The sequence below is a fragment of the Mandrillus leucophaeus genome, unplaced genomic scaffold (genome assembly GCF_000951045.1).
Source record: "Mandrillus leucophaeus isolate KB7577 unplaced genomic scaffold, Mleu.le_1.0 Scaffold307, whole genome shotgun sequence".
Taxonomy (NCBI): domain Eukaryota; kingdom Metazoa; phylum Chordata; class Mammalia; order Primates; family Cercopithecidae; genus Mandrillus; species Mandrillus leucophaeus.
In genome coordinates, this window is record NW_012103221.1 from 2,989,347 (window position 1) to 3,009,994 (window position 20,648).

Genomic DNA, 20,648 nt, shown 5'->3' on the forward strand with positions numbered 1-20,648 from the left:
GGGATTTCACTGTGCTGGCCAGGCTCAAACTCCAGGCTCAGGCAATCCGCCTGCCTCAGCCTCCCAAAGTGCTGGGATTAGAGGCGTGAGCCACTGTGCCCGGCCCACTATGATGATTTTCAATTTGGTAATTTCAGACAACTAAACATATTTGATTTACCTAAGAAGTAGTCATGCTCTATTATGAAATAATACTACCTTTTTAAAAAAGGTGACATTAACACTAAAGTTGTTCAGCTGCCAACATAGAAGGACATCTTTCTTTGCCCAACTTTTGAAAGTTCCACTCCCTACTTTTTCTGTAGTTTTTAGTGAAACCTTTTTTTTTTTGGTCATCTCATGGTTAGCATCATAAATTTGAGTGAGGCTGGACGCAGTGGCCCCACGCCTGTAATTCCACCTTTTTGGGAGGCCAAGGCGAGCAAATCAGCTGAGGTAGGGAGTTCGAGACCAGCCTGGCCAACATGGTGACACCCTGTCTCTACTAAAATACAGAAAAATTAGCCAGACATTGTGGCGTATGCCTGTAATCCCAGCTACTTGGGAGGCTAAGGCATGAGAATCCCTGGAATCCTGGGAGGCAGACGTTGTAGTGAGCCAAGATTGTGCCACTGCACTCCAGTCTGGGCAAGTGAGTGAGACTCTGTTCTCAAAAAAAAAAAAAAGAGTGAGAACTTGAGTTAGCATATCTTGTTAATATTCTGTGAATACCAGAAGGCAGTGGTTTTATCAGTGTAAGTTGGATGGATTTATTGAAGCATTGTGCTCATTATTGTATTTGTTTTTTATTCCTTTGTGGTATGTTTTTCAGGACTAGAATTTTCCTACTATGTAGTCACAACTTGTGAGTTAAATATTATGTATATATTGTTAGCTGCTGTGTAAATAGTTTTTAGAATTAGTACAGGTGTATTTCATCAATTGAGGAAATTCTTAAATCATTTATTTTTGTTATTTAATAGCTGAATAATAGGAGTTGCCTATGATTTTTACTTTTGATACTTCAGTCTTATGATGAGTTACATAGTTTGACAGACAAAATTTAGAGGTATCATATTTTTCTTTCTTAGCTGTGTGGTATGGACCAATTTTGGGGCATTGCTTTAAGAGCACAATCTGGTGATGTCAGTCGAGCAGCTATCCAGTATATTAACTCCTATTATATTAATGGTAAGTGATTTGAAATATTGTCTAATAGGTAATTTTTTTTGAGGGTGTTTCGTTAAGCTAAATTTTTTCTTTGATACAGCTAAACAAGAATGTAAGGCTAATATATGTGTCTAAACATTGTCTTTCAGGTAAAACGGGTTTGGAGAAGGAGCAAGAATTTATTAGTAAGTGCATGGAGAGTCTTATGATAGCTTCTAGCAGTCTTGAGCAGGAATCACACTCAAGTCTCATGGTTATAGAAAGAGGACTCCTTATGCTGAAGACACATCTGGAAGCGTTTAGGAGAAGGTAATTTTTTAAATATCACACTGTTAGAATGAATTTCATTTTTATTCCTGACATATCCAGAAATATTCTTAAAGTGAATCTAAAGTTTTTGTTGGGGTCAGGTAGAAAGCATAATTTACCAAAATGAAGGGTCAGTAATAGAAGTAATTTTTATTAAGAGTATATACCATGTTGCCTTGGAATAGGCAATACGGGTTCCTGATAAATATTGCAGAGCTTTAATAATAATTAGAGTTTGAGCAGATATGCATGAATAAGAATCGTTAGACAGAATTCCATCTCTAAGAAAGTATTGACTTTGATTAAAAAGGCAGAACACCACTACTAAAAAAAAGTTTCTCTCAAACTCTTACCAAGAACATCAAATAATCTCATAGTTGAATCAAGTTGAGTCGTATGTTTCATTTGCTGTTTTTTTTTTCTTCCTGGACTAGGAGACAGTATTTTAATTTTGAATTTCCATTTACCATGGAAACATGACCAAAAAATTCTGTTAATGAATATCTGTATAATTAATTTAGACATAACCTGTGTAATACAGAAATAAAGCAAATTAATATTTATGAATATATCGACTGAAATGAAAGGTGAGTAGATAGTTTTAAGAAATTCTATTTGTTAAAAATCATTATGAGCAAATGTAAAAGTACTAAGAACTGTGTTGAAAAAAATTGTTAAAATTAGTAACTTTTTTCAACTTCAGATCTTAGTTTGATATTGAAAAGTGATACAATTGATATTTATTGACATTTTTAAAGTATCAAGAAATATTGCATAGTAAAGATATTTTATACATTCCCTATAAATAACATGCTTCCATGATTTGAAACATTTGGACATTATGAAATTCTTTATTTTGATTAAGATTGCAATTCATGGAAATTCCGCTTAAAGAATTCCTTGTGTTTTTTATGAATGTGGAAGGGAACTCGTTTTTTTGCACAGAAACTTTATACTGCCTTATAACTTTAACCACTTAAAAAGATAAAGTGTTAAAAAGAGCAAATGTGGTGGTGTATCTTATTCAAATTAATACATATTATAAAATTCAGATATTACACTGTGATGTAGAAAATGAAAGTCTGCTATAATTGCTGTCTTCCTCGTGGAGATACTGTTAATGATACCCATACTTCCAGAATTTTTTCTATGCTATAGGATCTACAGACAACTAACCAATAAGGGCCTGTTGATTCACACCCTTAGTCCTTTCACAATATTACCAGTGTCTAAAATAAGTACTTACTTTAAGTCTTTAAAAATTACTCGTTTTTTGAGTGTTCAGTGGTGGTTTTGTAAATTTAATGAATTTGAGTCCAAAAATTCCTTCTCAGATGTACAGATTTTTTTCTAACTCAGTTGTGAAAAAAAAATTATGTTCTTGATATCTTTTTATTTGTTCATGTTTTTGCTGAAAGTTAATGTTGATGTTAAATAGTTTATATAAAAATGTTTTGTTACTAGTAGAATAACTAGGATATGGATAAAATTGAACAGTCACAAAACTAAGCAGTAGTTAAAAAAAAATTTACCTAGGTATTTTTCATGCAAAATTTTGTTCTTGATGTGCTTAGTGCTATTATTAATTGAAGATTGCCTAACATCTGTAGATTGAAAAATAGAATTGTTTTTTGTGTTCTGTATATTAAGGGAATAAACAATAATGTCTTAAATTGTTTTCTTTTTAAAAAGAGATAAAGTTATAATCTTAAATAGTGGTTCCAGCCAGAAATGTTTTTGTTTCCCAAAATGTAGTATATAATCCCTGGAGACACTTCTGATTATCACAGCAAGGGAGCATGTTGTTGGTATCTGGTGAGATGCTGTTGAATATGAGAGCATGAGATATAGCCTCCTTCACCCCTATTCATCTCTGCCTTCTGATAACAACAAATTATTAATTGGGCTTAAAATGTCAGTAGTGCCACTGTGGAGAAACTCTGTTCTTCAATATGTAGCAGGAAACATTGTTTTAAGATTACTCTTTTGCTCATACATCAGATCATGTGGAAATTAGACAAGTTCATTCATTCCCTCAGTTTTTATCCTTCTATTCCGAATTTGCTGATTAGTTTTAGACTTTTTTTTTTTTTAACTAAATTCAGGTACCTGAATTTAGTTTAAAAAAAAGGTATGTCTTGGCCGGGCGCGGTGGCTCAAGCCTTTAATCCCAGCACTTTGGGAGGCCGAGACAGGCGGATCACGAGTTCAGGAGATCGAGACCATCCTGGCTAACACGGTGAAACCCCGTCTCTACTAAAATACAAAAAAAATTAGCCGGGCGAGGTGGCGGGCGCCTGTACTCCCAGCTACTCGGGAGACTGAGGCAGGAGAATGGCGTGAACCCGGGAGGCGGGGCTTGCAGTGAGCTGAGATCCGGCCACTGCACTCCAGCCTGGGCAACAGAGCCAGACTCCGTCTCAAAAAAAAAAAGGTATGTCTGAAAATTAGTTAGAAAATTGTTCAGTGATTATCATGCTAGGTGCCTGTTTCCTTTAAAATACAAGTCTTTGTAATTCACTTTTATAATTTTAACAGCCATGAATTGACTCTCAAATTCTATTAGGCTGGTTAGTATATATTACTAGAATGTTTCTGTCCCTGAAAAATTTTTCTTAATATGTTTTTTCCTTCTGAATGTAGGAATCACAGCTTGCTATTTCATTTACTGGATTAGTTTTTTGTTTTTTTTTTTAAATTCCCCCTGACTCTCCTACTAATATTTCTGTTCTCTCTATTTAAAAAAAAAAAAAAAAAAAAAAAAAACTGGCCTTAAGGAGATTTTGTTTTTTTCCTCAGTAATTTCTCTTAGTGACTATTTTGTTAGGAGCTCTTAGCTGTTATTATGCATTAGCTTTGATTCAGTGTGATGAATCTGAACTTAAATTTGTTGCTGTAGAATAAATTGGAATGAACTTAGAACTTCTTTTGGACTTTTCCAGTCTGTAAGATGATAAAAGCTTGCGTAACATTAAAATGGTTTATAATGGCATAAAATGGCATCCTTTCTATTTGTTGTTTTTGTCATGTTTTAGGTTTGCATATCATCTGAGACAGTGGCAAATTGAAGGCACTGGTATTAGTAGTCATTTGAAAGCACTGAGTGACAAACAGTCTCTGCCGCTAAGGGTTGTTTGCCAGCCAGCTGGACTTCCTGACAAGGTACTTACATAGTTTTAATTTCAAAGTTGATAACATTTCCCAGGTCAAATATATGTTCTTTTTGTATTTTTAAATTGGTTGCATCTCATATTTCAGATGACTATTGAAATGTATCCTAGTGACCAGGTAGCAGATCTTAGGGCTGAAGTAACTCATTGGTATGAAAATTTACAGAAAGAACAAATAAACCAACAAGCTCAGCTTCAGGAGTTTGGTCAAAGCAACCGAAAAGGAGAGTTTCCTGGTAAGCCCTTCAATTCAAATTTTCTCTTTCTCTTTCTCTCTTTCTTTCTTTCTTTCTCTCTTTTTTTCTTTCTTTTTCTTTCTCTTTTCCCTCTTCTCTTTTTTCTTTTCTTGGTTGTATCATATAGCAACTGTCTTGGTTTGTCTTGTGTTGCTATGACAATACTACAAACTAGGTAAAGAACAGAATTTGGGAAGTCCAAGATCAAGGTACCAGCATCTGGTGAGGGCTCCTCTCTGCTTTCAAAGTGGCAGCTTGAATGCTGCCTCCTCACAGGCAGAGGGTGAAAGGGTGAAAAAGGAACAGACTCCCTCCATCAGACCCTTTTATAATGTCATTAATTCATTCATGGCCTCTCCAAAGGCCCCACCTCTAAAACCTGTTGCATTGGAGACAAATGTTCAATATGAGTTTTCAGAGAGAACAAAAAAATTCAAACCAAAGTAGCAACTTGGAAGTTTTACTCTGAAGGTCCACCGTCCATGTTCATGGCTCCCCTCACCCTCCCCTCCCTTTAGTACCATTCATTCTTAGATAAGAAGCTGTTGAGAGTTGCTTCAGATGCTATTTGCAAAAAATTCTTTTGTTTCTCAAAAAATTCTATTTTAGACTTTTGGTGTGATCATAAAATAATTCTTGAAATTTATTTCATAAGCAATTTGGGAATTTTTGGTAAAATTAAATTTCTATATACTACTCATCCACTTTAACCCAACAGTTTTTTTCATATATTTCATTTTCATTTTTTCTGAGTATATAAAAATAACACACCTTCATGTCCCACCTGTGCATCTCTCCTTGCTTACCAAAAGTATCTTAAGAAATTTTTCACGTAGGCCTAATATATACATATATATATATATGTTTCTCATATCTAATATATATGTTTCTGATCTCTTTCCAGAGATACCAAGATATAACGTAAGAATATATACACACACACATACACACACACACGTATATGTAAAACACAAATGGTGTAATTCCATCTTTACTGTTCTGTTTGCTTGTAGGGCATATCATTATCTTTGAAAACACTTCATGTTAGTTCATGTAGAAAGTTACCTCATTCTTTTTGAGATCTGCATAGTTCACTATATAGTAATAACTTGATTCGTTTTCCCTGTTCTCTACGAATGGACATTTAGATTGTTTTCATTATTTTGCTGTTACAAACAATGTGACAGAGAATATCTTTGTCTCTACATTATTTCATGTATGTTGGATAAATACCTCATTATGGAATTTCTGAATCCAAATGTATCTACTTTCATTAGGTTGAAATGTAGTGTGTGTAAAGTGTATGAAAATAATAAAGTGAAAATCCATGTACCTACCATCCAGGTTAAGAACTGGAACGTTAGTAGAAGCTACTGTTGTGTCCCTACCCAATAACATAATTTCCACTTCTCCTTAACACTGTCTTGATTTTTGAATTTGTTTTTTTAGTGTTGTTTATAGCCTTACCTCCATGTATGTGTTTTTATTTAGTTTTGTGAAACAGTTTAGCAACCACAAACCTAGTGGATAAAGAAAAAGGGACATATGGCTACTATTAGATACAGGATTGCAGAAGATGACAAGTTATAAACCTTCCCTACAGATATGTATAGCCTAATTTGGGGATATCAGTGGGAAAGTTCTCAAGTATATGTCTCAGCACAGTTAAGACATATCCTATTGCTATAATGTTGATAAAAATACTGGAATATCCAACAGAAATGTTTTCATAGAATTTGTATTTTCTTTTTCTAAGCTCTTCATGATCTACAGTAACTCTCAGGAGTAGGTCAAAGCAGAATTTCTTCTGTAGGATGAAATGAATGTCCTCTACTGATTCAAGCAGTAGTACATGGAGGTGAGAGCAGGAACCTCCCTAGCACTTGGTAAAGACGGTCCACATACAGATAAGAATCTGGACCAGGTTCATTGTCCATTCGTTTGTAACATAGAGAAGATAGTACAGTGGCAGCAGGGGTCTTGGTCATGATAACCCTCAATGCGTTTCTCCAAAGTCACACTGATCTTACTAATTGTCCTCCAAATTTGGTGCACAGCAGTCATTGTGTGATATCTTTTATCATCCTTCTGGTGATTCTCTTCTCTCCTATGTTGGGTATTCTGTTTCCATTATCCATACCTTTCTCGTTATTGGTTGACACTGTGTGTGTGTGTTTCTGGAATACAAGAGAGTGTTCTATTCAGTGGTTTCTTGTGATAAGATTGTCGGGGTAATGTTTTTTATTCCTTGCATGATTAATAATATGTATCTCATGTTTTCATACCCAAATGATAAATTAGCTGGGTACAGAATTTTAAGTTGGACATAATTTTGTTGCAGAATTTTAGAGGTGTTTCTCCATTGTTTCTTGCTTTCATTGTTGCTGTTGAATTCTGAAGCCATTCTGGTTTCTGATATTTTTTACATACAGCATGTCTTTTTTTTTTTTTTGAGATAGTCTCCCTCTGTCACCCAGGCTGGAGTGCAGTGGCATGATCATGGCTTACTGCAACCTTCATGTTCAAGTGATTCTCCGACCTCAGCCCCCTGAGTAGCTGGGGCTGCAGGCAGGTGCTACCATTCCCGGCTAATTTTTTGTATGTTTAGTAGAGACAGGTTTTCACCATGTTGCCTAGGCTGGTCTCAAACTCCTGAGCTCAAACTTCCTGCCCACTTAGGCCTCCCGAAGTGCTGGAATTACAGGCATGAGCCACCACGCCCAGCTAACATGCAGTATTTTTTCTTGTAGACATTAATCAGTCTTCACTTTTTTCTTAGTGTTCTGGACCTGAGTATAGGTCTTTTTTCAGTGATTGTGATGGGTTTTCCTCAGTATTTACGTATTTAGGTATTTAGCGTTGGGCCCTTTCAGTTTGGCAGATTATAATTTTCAGTTTGGAGAAATTTTCTTGAAATGGTTCATAGATTTCTTGTCTTCTGTTTTATCATTTTCTCTCTTTATGGAGCATATCCATTATCTAGATGTTTTGTCTCTAAGACTCTCCCTAATTTCTATGTTTCTTTTTATAAGTTTTAACTCAAGTTCCTGAGAGATGTTCTCAATATTATTTTGCAGTCTTTCTACTGAGTTTTTCATTTCTACTGTCATACTTTCAATATCTAAGAGCTCTTTTTTCTCTGAAAAAATATGCCTATTTTTAAAGTTGAAATACCTTTTTGAGATTAACATTTTGCTTAATTGTTGAATTTTGCTTTTTTTGGTTCATTCTGTTGGTGTCTACATTTTAGTGTTTAGATTATTTACATTCAATGTAAATATTTTCTATTTGTCCCATCTCTTCAGTTTCTTTTTTAGCACATATTTAGCACTTCTGACACTTTGCATTCCTGTGCATAGATCTAAGTTTCTCTTTGGTTTCTTTTCCACCTTTCTTTCTGTTATTTTATTTTATTTTTATTTATTTATTTTTTTGAAACAGGGTCTCACTCTGTCACCCGGGCTGGAGTGAAGTGGCATAATCATAGTTGACCACAGCCTTAACCTCCCATTCTCAGGTGATCCTCCCACCTCAGTCTCCTGAGTAGCTGGGACTACAGGTGCCAGCCATCATGTCCAGCTGATTTTTGTATTTTTTGTAGAGACAGGGTTTTGCCATATTGCCCAGGCTGGTCTTGAACTCCTGGGCTCAAGCGATTCTCTCACCTTGCCGCCCAAAGTCCTAGGATTACAGGGGTGACCCACTGCGCCGGACCTCTTCCCCGTCTTTCTAATAAACTTCCGTTAAAGCTTTGTACGCTAGGTGTTCTGGTGACAAATTTTCTCAAGCTTTTGTTTGTCTAGAAAAAAGTTTATTTAAAAATGTTTATTTTGCATTCATTGTTGATGGGTAGTTTCACTGGACATCAAATTCTAGGTCATGAGGGTTTTTTATCCTCTTTCAGAACTTTAAAATTGTTGTTCTGTTATTATTTGGCTTGCAAAGTTTGTGACCTGAGTCGGTGGCTTTCCTTATCTTTTGTCCTTTAAAGCCGACGATGGAGGAAAGAAAAAGGATATAAAGCTTTTTCTTTAACATTGATTTTCAGCATTTTGATTATGAGTGTGCCTTTGTGTTTGAGATCTGGGTTTAGTTTACCTTCTCAGATCTGTGAGTTTATAACTTTTATCAAACTTAGAAAAGGTTAGCAATTATATAGTGCTTCATTTTTTTCTCTTTTTCTTCTCTCCTTACCCTTTTAATTTCTGAGTCTATAATGTTTCTAGGCTGTTGGTTAAGGTGTTGCATATTTCTGAGGTACTGTTCCTTTTCTTTCTTCCTTTTGTTTTTTGTGTGTGAGGGTTAGATGTTAATCTTACTCTTACGCTAAATCATTTTGTGATGTATCTTTTTTTGGGGCTTACTGTTCATCACGAGTTTATTTCGTGGTCACCTTGCAAACTTTATTGGTACGATCTCCTTTTTTTCTCCTTGTCAGTTTATGTCTGTAAATTTTTTTTTTCCTTGAGCCTCGCACTGTTGCCCAGGCTGGAGTGCAGTGGCGCGATATCAGCTCACTACAACCTCTGCCTTCGGGTTCAAGCGATTTTCCTGCCTCAGCCTCCCAAGTAGCCGCAACTACAGGTGCATGCCACCACACCCTGCTAAGTTTTGTATTTTTGGTAGAGACAGGGTTTCGTCATACTGACCAGGCTGGTCTCGAACTCCTGACCTCATGATCGACCTACCTTGGCCTCTCAAAGTGCTGGGATTACAGGCGTGAGCCACCACACCCGTCCTATCTCTGTAAAATTTTTAAAATTTATTTTATTGGAGTTGTAAAGGGGAAAAATTACATGTGTGTTTTCAGTATTCAATTAGAAATCAAGAGTTTTTAAGATTTCATTTTGTCTTGAAACATTAATTTTTTTAAAAAGGTAAAAATTCTGTTTAGAACTGATAAGGAATAAGTAGCTCTTATGTTAAAAAGATCTTCTCAAAAGTAATAAAAGATAGAAAGCAGCTCAGTGTATTATAAAATCCAATTCAGCCATAATAGTCAACATTAATGTGTTGTCATTGTCCATCCAGTGTGCTATATAAAAATACCATAAACGGGGTAGCTTATAAACAAAAGAAATTTATTTCTCATGGTCTGGAACCTGGGAATTCCAAGATAAAGGTGCCAGCAGATTCAATGTCTAGTGACAGCTTTCTCATAGATGGTGCTTTATTGCTGTGTCTTCATGTGGTAAAAGGCTGAAGCAAGCTCCTTTGGACCTCTTTTGTAGAGACACCACTCTCATTGATGGAGGACTCTGCCTAATACCTAATAACCTCTGAAAGATCCCACTTCCAAAATATCATCACCTTGATAATTAGGATTCGACATACGAATTTGGGGAACACATATGTTCAGACCATAACACTTATCATTAACACACAGAATATTGGCCTATCTCACATCAAATACAGGCCATTATGCTAAATAAAATGCTAGTCATTGCATAACTTTTGGAACAAAGTTATGCATGCTTAATTAGAGTAGCAATTAATCATGACTAAGTGTTTTAATATTGCAAATATTAATAATTACATTTAATTGTCTCACCAAGTTAGACATTTAATAAAAGTCTACCAAAGCTTTGCTAGGCACGGTAGCTCATGCCTGTAATCCCAAGGTTTTAAGGCTGAGGCAGGTGGATCATTTGTGATCAGGAGTTCAAGACCAGCCTGGCCAACATGGCAAAACCCTGTCTCTGCTAAAAATATAAAAATTAGCTGGGCCTGGTGGTGTGCACCTGTAATCCCAGCTACTTGGGAGGCTGAGGCATGAGAATCGCTTAAGCCGGGGAGGTGGAGGTTGCAGTGAGCCGAGATCATGCCACTGCACTCCAGCCTGGGTGACAGAGCGAGACTCTGTCTTTTAAAAACAAACAAACAAACAAACAAAAAAAACTACCAAAGTATTAATGGCTCACGCCAGTAATCCCAACACTTTGGGAGGCCGAGGTGGGCTGATTATGAGGTCAGAAGATTGAAACCAACCATCCTGGCTAACACGGTGAAACCCCATCTCTACTAAAAAATACAAAAAATTAGCCGGGCGTGGTGGCGAGCGCCTGTAGTCCCAGCTACTTGGGAGGCTGAGGCAGGAGAATGGTGTGAACTCGGGAGGCGGAGCTTGCAGTGAGCCGAGATAGTGCCAGTGCACTCCAGCCTAGGTGACAGAGCGGGACTCCCATCTCAAAAAAAAAAAAAAAAAAAAAAAAAAAGTTTAATACAGAATTTCTGTCTATCCAGTAGCCAAAGCTTTTCTTAATGAACACGCTGCTTTATAAGCATTTACTTTTCTTTTAGTTTTGTATGATACAAAACGATACAAATTTATAACATAAATAATAATAAATAATAAATTTATAAAAATCAATAAAATCAATAAAAATAAAAAATGAATAAAATATACTGTAAAAAAGTGTAGCTATTAGATTATTCAGTTATAATTTGTGAGCAACATGATGAATCGGGCACTAAGAAATCAAGTATACAATAGCAATTTTTAAATGTTATGATATTCTGGCTGGGCGTGGTGGCTCATGCCTGTAATCCCAGCACTTTGGGTGACCGAGGCAGGCAGATCACTTGAGGTCAAGAGTTCGAGACCAGCCTGGCCAACATGGTCAAACCCGTCTCTACTAAAAACACAGAAATTAGTTAGGTGTGATGGTGCACGCCTGTAGTCGCAGGTATTCAGGAGGCCAAGACTGGAGAATTGCTTGAACCCAGGAGGTAGAGGTTGCACTGAGCTGAGGTTGAGCCACTACACTCCAGCCTGGGTGACAGAGTGCCTCAAAAAAAAAAAAAAAAAAGAAAATTATGATATTATGAGGTCTTTGTAAAATGTGAGAATAAAACTTTTTGAGGTAATTGAACTGCTGAGTAAATTGAAATAGCATGCCTCTGTACAGAATATTGTAAAGATGTTAGGTAAATTTATTTTTTAACATGTTCTATCAAAAATTCCGATGTAATTTTTGTTTAAAATTTGATGAAATTATGGTGAAGTTATCTATATGAATAAGCTAAGCAATATTAGAAGTTCTGGGAGATCAGTAAATTGGTACTTTACAAAAAAAGGAAAAAGAACAAAAAAGTTCTGGGAGAAAAACTCAAGGATAATAGAAAGTTGAACTTCTGTACTAGCTATATAAACATTTAAACCATAATATGATTTTGGTGTGGAAATTGTTAGTTAAATGATACAGAATGGATACCGAAAATCAGTCATATGACTTGTTCAGTTTGGGGAAAGAAAAACCCCTTCTAATATTTAGGATACGTTTAAAATGTCATGTCTGCATTAACAAATGGTAGGAAAATTTAGAAGAAAATAGGATTGTTTGTCAAACCATTTCGAGGGCCAAGATTGAGGGCTAGAAATAATGAGAAAGGGAAAGAATCATAGATTTAGCTACACAATGATTAGCAATTTAGTTATAAAAAAATTGTGCTTAAGGCAAATTGCCAATATGACTCCTCTTGGGAGAAAAACATTCCTTCTCTGTGTTTGAAATATTTTTTTCACAGACCTTTTTTATGTGAAGGGAAAGGTAATTTTAAAATGTTATATGTCATTATGAAAAGCAATAACCTTACACTCATTTTTCTTGAAAGTAATTGGTGTCCAGTGGAGTTTTTCTATATTGAATGAAATTTAGCAATAGTTTTAAAGTTTAAATTATTCATCAGACATTTAATTTTGCTTACTTTTCGTGCTGTAATCATTTCTTTCCCCCCAAAAACTTGTACATTATACATTACTTAATTTGAATATGTTCTCCATTTTAGTGCCGGGAATGCATGTGTGAATAAAACAACCTCTGCCCTTGTGGAACTGGGAATTTGTCATTCTTTCTTTCCTTTTTTTTTTCTTTCTGTTTTTCTTTCCCTTTTTCCTTTGCTTCTGTCTTTTTTTCTCCTTCCCTTCCCGGATAACAAATATGAGGTGTTAACAAGTGCTTTAAAGAAAGATACAGCAGAATAAAGGGTTAATGGTGAAGTGAAGCTTTTAGATTGGGTGGTAAAGCGAAAGCTCCCATTAGATGAGAGAATTGAAAGAGGTGAGAAAATAAGTATCTTGAATTCCTGGAGGGGAATCTTAGTCCTTGAGGTCATAATATACTTGGTATTTTCAAGAAAGGGCAAGGAGGCCAGTTGACTGAACATAGTGTGAGGTAGGGAAGCTGGTGGCAAATGAAGTTGAAGGTGTAGGCCGCAAAAAGGACTTAGTGCATTCTAGAAATGTCTATGCTTAATCTATTGAGTTTTCTCTCTTTACCTTGGATCTGGAGGGTTGGAATTACATTTAAGCTTTACGTGTAGTGTGATTAATTGCTACAACTACATATTCTTATCAGTAAATAAGTTAATTCTTAAAAACAAATTCATTTCCACGTTCTGCTGCTTTTAAGGAGGCCTCATGGGACCTGTCAGGATGATTTCATCTGGACACGAGTTAACAACAGATTATGATGAAAAAGCACTTCATGAGCTTGGTTTTAAGGATATGCAGGTACATACATAAAACGTGGTTTGAGTTTTAATGATCTGTTTATAATCATCAGTTGAATAGTCACATGTAGTTTAAAAACAGCTCTTATTACTTTGTTATATTAAAATTCTAAGTGATTTTATACTTCAGATTCATTGTTTTATTAAACCAAAAGCTTGATCTGCATAAATTTTTTTTCCTGTTTTTTATAGATGGTATTTGTATCTTTGGGTGCACCAAGGAGAGAGCGGAAAGGGGAAGGTGTTCAGCTGCCAGCGTCTTGCCTCCCACCCCCTCAGAAGGACAACATTCCAATGCTTTTGCTTTTACAAGAACCTCATTTAACTACTCTTTTTGATTTATTAGAGATGCTTGCATCATTTAAACCACCCTCAGGAAAAGTAGCAGTGGATGATAGTGAGGTGACTATGTTTCATTTTCACAAATCTTGTTTTGTCTCTCTTTTGAGAGGATATAGTAACTTTAATACAACTATAGATTATAAAATGTTATAAAATACAATTTTCTCACTTTTCTTTTATTTTTTTGAGACGGTGTCTCACTCTGTTAACCAGGCTGGAGTACAGTGGCATGATCTCAGCTCACTGCAAGCTCCGCCTTCTGGGTTCACGCCATTCTCCTGCCTCAGCCTCCTTTGTAGCTGGGATTACAGGTGTGTGCCACCACAGCCGGCTAATTTTTGTATTTCTAGTAGAGATGTGGTTTCACCATGCTGGTCAGGCTGGTCTTGAACTCCTGACCTTGTGATCCACCCACCTCGGCCTCCCAAATTGCTGGGATTACAGGCATGAGCCACTGTGTCTGGCCCTCAGTAATCTTTTAAGAGTAGTAAGATTGGGCTGGGTGCAGTGGCTCACGCCTGTAATCCTAGCACTTTGGGAGGCTGAAATGGGCAGATCACGAGGTCAGGAATTCAAGACCAGCCTGACCAACATGGTGAAACCCTGTCTCTACTGAAAATACAAAAATTAGCTGGGCATGGTGGCACGCGCCTGTAATCCCAGCTACTCCAGAGGCTGAGGCAGGATAGTCGCTTGAATCCAGGAGGCAGAGGTTGCAGTGAGCCGAGATTGTGCCACTATACTCCAGCCTGGACAACAGAGCAAGACACACCACCTTAAAACAAAAACAAAAAAAAAGGTAAAATTAAGAACCCATTTATTTGTTCGTTAACTATTTAAGTACCTAACGTGATGCAGGCATACTGTTTTAATCAAATTATTGTTTATAATACTTTGGTCTAGAAAGGGCTCTCTGAGGGAGACTATATATAATCTGAGCTAGAAGGATGAAAAGCCAGTTAGAAAGATGAGATATGGTCTGGATAGAGTAATCTGGAGAAAGGGTTTCTGGGGAAATGCTTGATAAAAGGAGTTAGGCAGGTTTAGGAATTGTTACAGCTAGAAAGGAGAATGTGGAAGAGGATGGGAGAGTAGAATGAGAGGAAAGAAATTGGAAAGGTAGGCAGAGCAAAATAATGTAAACCTTTTGTATCATTGTGAGTCATTTCCATTTTACTCAAAGTGGACATCATTAAAAGATTTTAAACAGAGAATAAACACATGTTCTGATTTTTGTTTTACACCTGATACCTAATATACCTAGTAAGTTTCTTTGGCAAAAATAACAAAGTCAGTAAAGCATTTGATGTGCAAGTCCAGGAAGGAGTTGCCCTGGAATAGGATGGCAGCAGTGGAAATAAATGGACAACAGGTCAAAGCATCACTTGGTGGTGGTTTGGGTTTTAGGAGTAGGGAATGAAGAGGAGAAGGAAGACAGAAATGGCATTGGGTTTCTGGTCTGTGCAACGGGGTGGGGGGATTCCATTTGAACTGAAGGATAGATGGATTCCTGAGGGACATCAAGTAGAGATGTCAGGTAATCACTTGGATATGTAAGTATGGAGCTCAGAGAAAAGATACAGTCTAGAAAAATGGTTTGTGGGTTATCACTATAAAGGTCCCATTTATTTTATTTTATTTTATTTTTTTGTGAGACACAGTCTTGGTGTGTCACCCAGGCTGCAGTGCAGTGGTATGATCATAGCTCAATATAGCCTTGATCTCTCAGGTTGAAGCGATTGCTGCCTCAGCCTCCTGCATAGGTGGAACTCCAGGTGCGTGCCAATGTGCCTGGCTAATTTTTTAATTGTTTTGTAGACATGGTCTCTCAATGTTGCCCAGGTCGGTTTCAAACCTTGGTCTCGAACGATTCTCCCACCTCAGCCTCCCAAAGTGCTGGGATCATAGGCATAAGCTGCTGTGCCCAGCCTGAAGATGGCATTCACCTTTAGGTGTGTATGACATCACCTAAAGGAGCCATATTCAATCCACTGACTTTTAAAACAATGCCTTTAAACGGGCTGCTTCTAAGATATTTTCATGTATTCATGTAGCTTATGCAGTAAATTACAATTTTGAGATTTAGAGGCAGGTAAAATGGTGGTATTCTGATGGTTTTCTCTGTGTTAGGCTAGTATTCTTTTCTTTCTTCCCCATGATTGTTAAGTGACTTCTTGCCATTTCCATGATGTGTTTGATCAAGGATGCAGTGGGCTGCCATTGAGCCCTCTGTTTCTTATACCTCAGTTTCTCACATGATGGTACGTTCTTAAATTCCCTAGAAATCTCCATTGTTTTTTCAAGCAAAATAATCATTAATAGGTGCCCATGAAACCTCTGTTTTCTCACCTAGTGCTGGTGTTCTGTTCCATGTATTAGGGGAATAGTGAGAGGTGGGGACAAAAATTTTGCAGAAGGTTTTTTCAAAAGAGGAGTTGTTCATATTGGGTCCAGCTACTGATAAGAGTGAAGAGAAAAGCATTACAGATTTTCTTCATTAAGAAAGTAAATGACATGTTTGAGGAACTGGGAATATGAGCATAGTGTAATTTAAGTATTAGGACAGAAAGGTTGACTGTAACCTATATCACAAAAGGACCTTAAATGATTTTTTTTTTTTAAATCCATCATTATGGCTGGCTTTAAGCAGCAAAATGCGCCCTTTTCTGGGCTTTTAGAAACAATTTAGATGTTTGTGTGGAGGGTATAGTAGAGAAAACCAGGACCAGTGATAAGAGATTCTGGGCTATTATGTTAATAGGCTGTTACGTTATTCTGAGTAGTGAGGCTTAAACCAAAGGGAAAGCATTTCATTGTTTTAGCAGATTTTTTTTTTAGACAGAGTCTCACTCTGTCCTCCAGGCTGGAGTGTGGTGATGTGATACCGGCTCACTGCAACCTCCACCTCCCAGGTTCAAGCGATTCTCCTGCCTCAGCCTCCTGAGTAGCTGGGACTACAGGTGCACACCACCATGCCCAGCTAGTTTTGTTTGTATTTTTAGTAGAGACAGGGTTTCACTGTGTTAGCCAGGATGGTCTCGATCTCTGACCTCGTGATCCTCCTGCCTCGGCCTCCCAAAGTGCTGGGATTACAGGTGGGAGACTCTGCGCCCGGCCGCAGATACTGTATTGAATCTTATTTTTGACAGGTTGATACAGGGATTCTTTGATTCTTTGTTTGGCCCTGATGAGAGTTACACAAAAAAGAAAAAATAAAGTATCTTTACTGTGTATGTCTCATGAGACTTTCAGTCATAGAAGAACATAGTTAAGCACACTTGGAAGATATTTTTCCTTCAAATCCTTTTTTGCATAGAGTTCAATATTTCTCTCTTTTTAATGGTTATTTACAAAGGAATGATGAGTCATTTTATTGAAGAACTGAGGGCTGTTTCCTCAAGTAAAGCGCCAGTGTTACTCAAGGGTTGCTTCTCTTTGTTCATCAAGCTTGTGAAAGACCAAATTTACCTTGAAACTTTCTAAGATTTCCTTGACATTGGAGAATCACTTGAACCTGGGAGGCAGAGGTTGCAGTGAGTTGAGATTGAATCATTACACTCCAGCCTGGGCAACAAGAGCGAAACTCTGTCTCAAAAAAAAAAAAAAAAAAGATTTCCTTGCCATCAAAGTATACCATCTTTCTGCCATTATACCAAAAGAACTACGTTTCTTTGTATAGGCTTATAGAATATCCCTAGACCATATTATACCAAAGAATCACTATGATAGTAGCAGTAGTAATAAATTTATACTCCGTGGAAAATACCAAAACTGTCAATTTAGTTTTTACTCTTTTTACCTCTCAGGGTGGTACTTTTAATTTTTTTTAATTGCCTATTTCCTAAATGGTTTTTGAGACATTATTTAACTTATTCTTGCCTTAGCAAGTTTCTGAACTCAGATTTAACAAATGGTAATGGAAGAAAATAGGTCTCTAAAATCGTTTGCTTTCTTCTTAATGTCTGCCTATCTGAGACTGAAAAATGAAGTTTAGATTAGCAAAATAAGAGAAACAGATAGGCTCTTTTCCTAAATGGAAGTTCAAGGATTTAATTCATCAAGTCTTTGTTGTGCTTAGAATAGTGACCTGCAAAATGGAAATAGATGATAGTCATATTGAAATTTGTTAGAATGGCCTTTAGACAGATGTTTTCACTTTTATTTCAAAAGTTTCCTGAGGAACATCATCAGTCTTAGAGGAAAGTTTTTCTAGAAAAATGTTCAGTAAGAAGTTGAAAAAACACTGGTTGACTATTAATTTTCTCAAATATTATGTATCATATAAGAAATGTTTCATTTCTCACTTTTCAAAAAGGCTAAAAATATTAGCAAATTTGATAATACTTTTACACAAAAATTTGAACTTAAAACTTTTTTCTGATCTGTTTTGATAAAGCAGTTGTTCTTATTTGTGTAGAGCTTACGATGTGAAGAACTTCATCTTCATGCAGAAAATCTGTCTAGGCGGGTCTGGGAGCTACTGATGCTTCTTCCTACATGTCCTAATATGTTGATGGCATTCCAGAATATCTCAGATGAGCAGGTGAGGCCACAAAATCTGTTTACTCTCCTGGAGGCTGTTGCCAGTTTATATTCCTATTGATAGTGTAGAAGGTTGCCTATGGACGTACCCTTAGTAAATCTGAATATAGTTTTTAACCCATATAATAGGTAAAAAGTGCCACTTCATTTTAATGTTCATTTGTTTATTTAGTGAGGGTGAATAACATAGGCTGAATGCAAGATGAAGATGTTTTCTAAAATTGTTGACATTTTATATTAGTGTTTTATCATATTACAGTATGCTTTTAATACTGTTTTTTGCTCTTAGTAACAAAAGCAATGTCTAGAGAAAATACACCGAGGTGAAATGACGTGCATCAATGTTTGTTTTGTATGCTTATACAAATTAACTGACGGAATTGGAGAAAATGAGGCAAATAAATTTAATGTGTGTGTGGAAATTTTTTTTCCATATGGATACCACCTCATGTGTGTTGGGTATCTTTGTAAAGTCTTTAACATTAAAGACTGTTTTTATTTATTTATTTATTTATTTATTTTTGAGATACGGTCTCACTCTGTTACCCAGCCTGGAGTACAGTGGCGTGGTCTCAGCTCACTGCAGCCACAGCCACCAAGGCTCAAGTGATCCTTCCTCCCCCAACCTTCCCCAGTAGCTGAGACCATAGGCGTGTGCCACCATGCCTAGCTCATTTTTGTATTTTTAGTAAAGACAGGGTTTCACTGTTTTGGCCAAGTTGATCTCTTAACTCCTGACCTCAAATGATCTGCCCACCTCAGCCTCCCAAAGTACTGGGATTGTAGGCATGAGCCACTGCTCCTGGCTTAAAGACTGTTTTTAAAATTTATGTAATAAGTAGTTTATTTGAGGAGATCTCCAAAAGAACTCCTGTAGGATGAATGAAAAAGCAAATGTCCTAATGTTATGCAAATTCTAGGATTTGGAACATTATCATATGATTTTGGGAGATCCAGTATCTCACATGACTTGGAAGTCAAGAAGATGGGCTCTTGAAAATACCAAATGATGACTTACAGTAGCACTAGTAATAGCATTTCAAAGATGCACATTAAGTGTGAATTACATTATTTCATGAATTGATAGTAGAAAACAGCAGTGTTCCTGAGTTCATATATTTGTATGACTTTTAAATATGTAGTTGTAACTATTAAGTACAGACGTTTAATTCATCACCATCTTCAGAAGTTTACCCACTCAACTAGACTACAGTGTTGTTTCTTTTAATTGGGAAGATTAACAGTTCATTATTTTCCCATGCTGCTGTTTGTATATTAATTTTATTAGTTTTATTTTCAGAAAATTTAATGAATAATTGATGTTTTAAGCATACCATTTGTACCAGTTATATAACTAGTCTCATATGTTTTAATATGTTTCAAAGTATATATAATATTTTAAGTTTTTATGTAGTGTCAGTTTGTTTAAAGTTTTTCTTTTTTGTGTTCCCTGAGTAAGTTGGCTTGAGAAACATGTTTTTCTAATTTAAGAGTAATGATGGATTTAATTGGAAAGAACTTCTCAAAATTAAGAGTGCCCACAAGCTATTGTATGCTCTGGAAATTATTGAAGCACTGGGAAAACCTAATAGAAGAATAAGGAGAGAGTCAACGGTAATTGCATTTCCGTTATTATCATTAAATGTTTGTATTTTCTGTGGAGCAAAATTCTGTAATGTCTTTTCCATTCTAGAATAATTTTTTCTTCCGCCATTCTGCCTTATTTTTTTTTGCCTTTCTCATAGGGAAGTTACAGTGATCTTTATCCAGATTCAGATGATTCAAGTGAGGATCAAGTGGAAAATAGTAAAAATTCCTGGAGTTGCAAGGTTTGATCATATGTGTTTTTCAATGTATTGATAAAAATAATTTATCTCCGGTTTTTCAAAAGTGCATACTATAATTCTTCATTGTTTTTAAACTAATAATACTATTAAAACAAAGCATAGTTTAAAAATTATGTATTACTTTAAGTTGCAATAATGTAAACTGAGATTATTTAATGCCTTGGTGCTCCTATTTTTAGCTCTGATTTTCCCTATGTCGAAATACTGTGAGAGGCCTGGCATGGTGGCTCACGCCTGTGATCCAGTACTTTTGGAGGCTGAGACGGATGGATCACTTGAGGTCAGGAGTTTGAGACCAACATGGCCAACATGGTAAAACCCATCTCCACTAAAAATGCAAAAATGAGCTGGGTGTGGTAGCACGTCGCCCATAATCCCAGATACCCAGGTGGCTGACGCAGGAGAATCACTTGAATCCAGGAGGTGAAGGTTGCAGTAAGCCGAGATCGCACCACGGCACTCCAGCCTGGGCAGCAAAAAAAGATACTGTGAGGACATCCCAGTGTCTAGGACTAAATGGCTAATGGAATACAAAGACATTT

General features: G+C 36.4%; 1 protein-coding gene across 1 annotated transcript in view; it reads left to right on the plus strand.

Moving 5' to 3' along the window:
- Nucleotides 1-20,648, plus strand: part of USP34 (ubiquitin specific peptidase 34) — a 247,464-nt gene that overhangs the window by 110,967 nt on the left and 115,849 nt on the right. Inside the window, 9 exon segments of the mRNA XM_011987324.1 lie at nucleotides 1,071-1,170; nucleotides 1,299-1,458; nucleotides 4,494-4,620; nucleotides 4,717-4,864; nucleotides 13,276-13,376; nucleotides 13,568-13,777; nucleotides 18,135-18,260; nucleotides 19,751-19,873; nucleotides 20,005-20,088. Coding sequence (XP_011842714.1) covers nucleotides 1,071-1,170; nucleotides 1,299-1,458; nucleotides 4,494-4,620; nucleotides 4,717-4,864; nucleotides 13,276-13,376; nucleotides 13,568-13,777; nucleotides 18,135-18,260; nucleotides 19,751-19,873; nucleotides 20,005-20,088 — 1,179 coding nt within the window.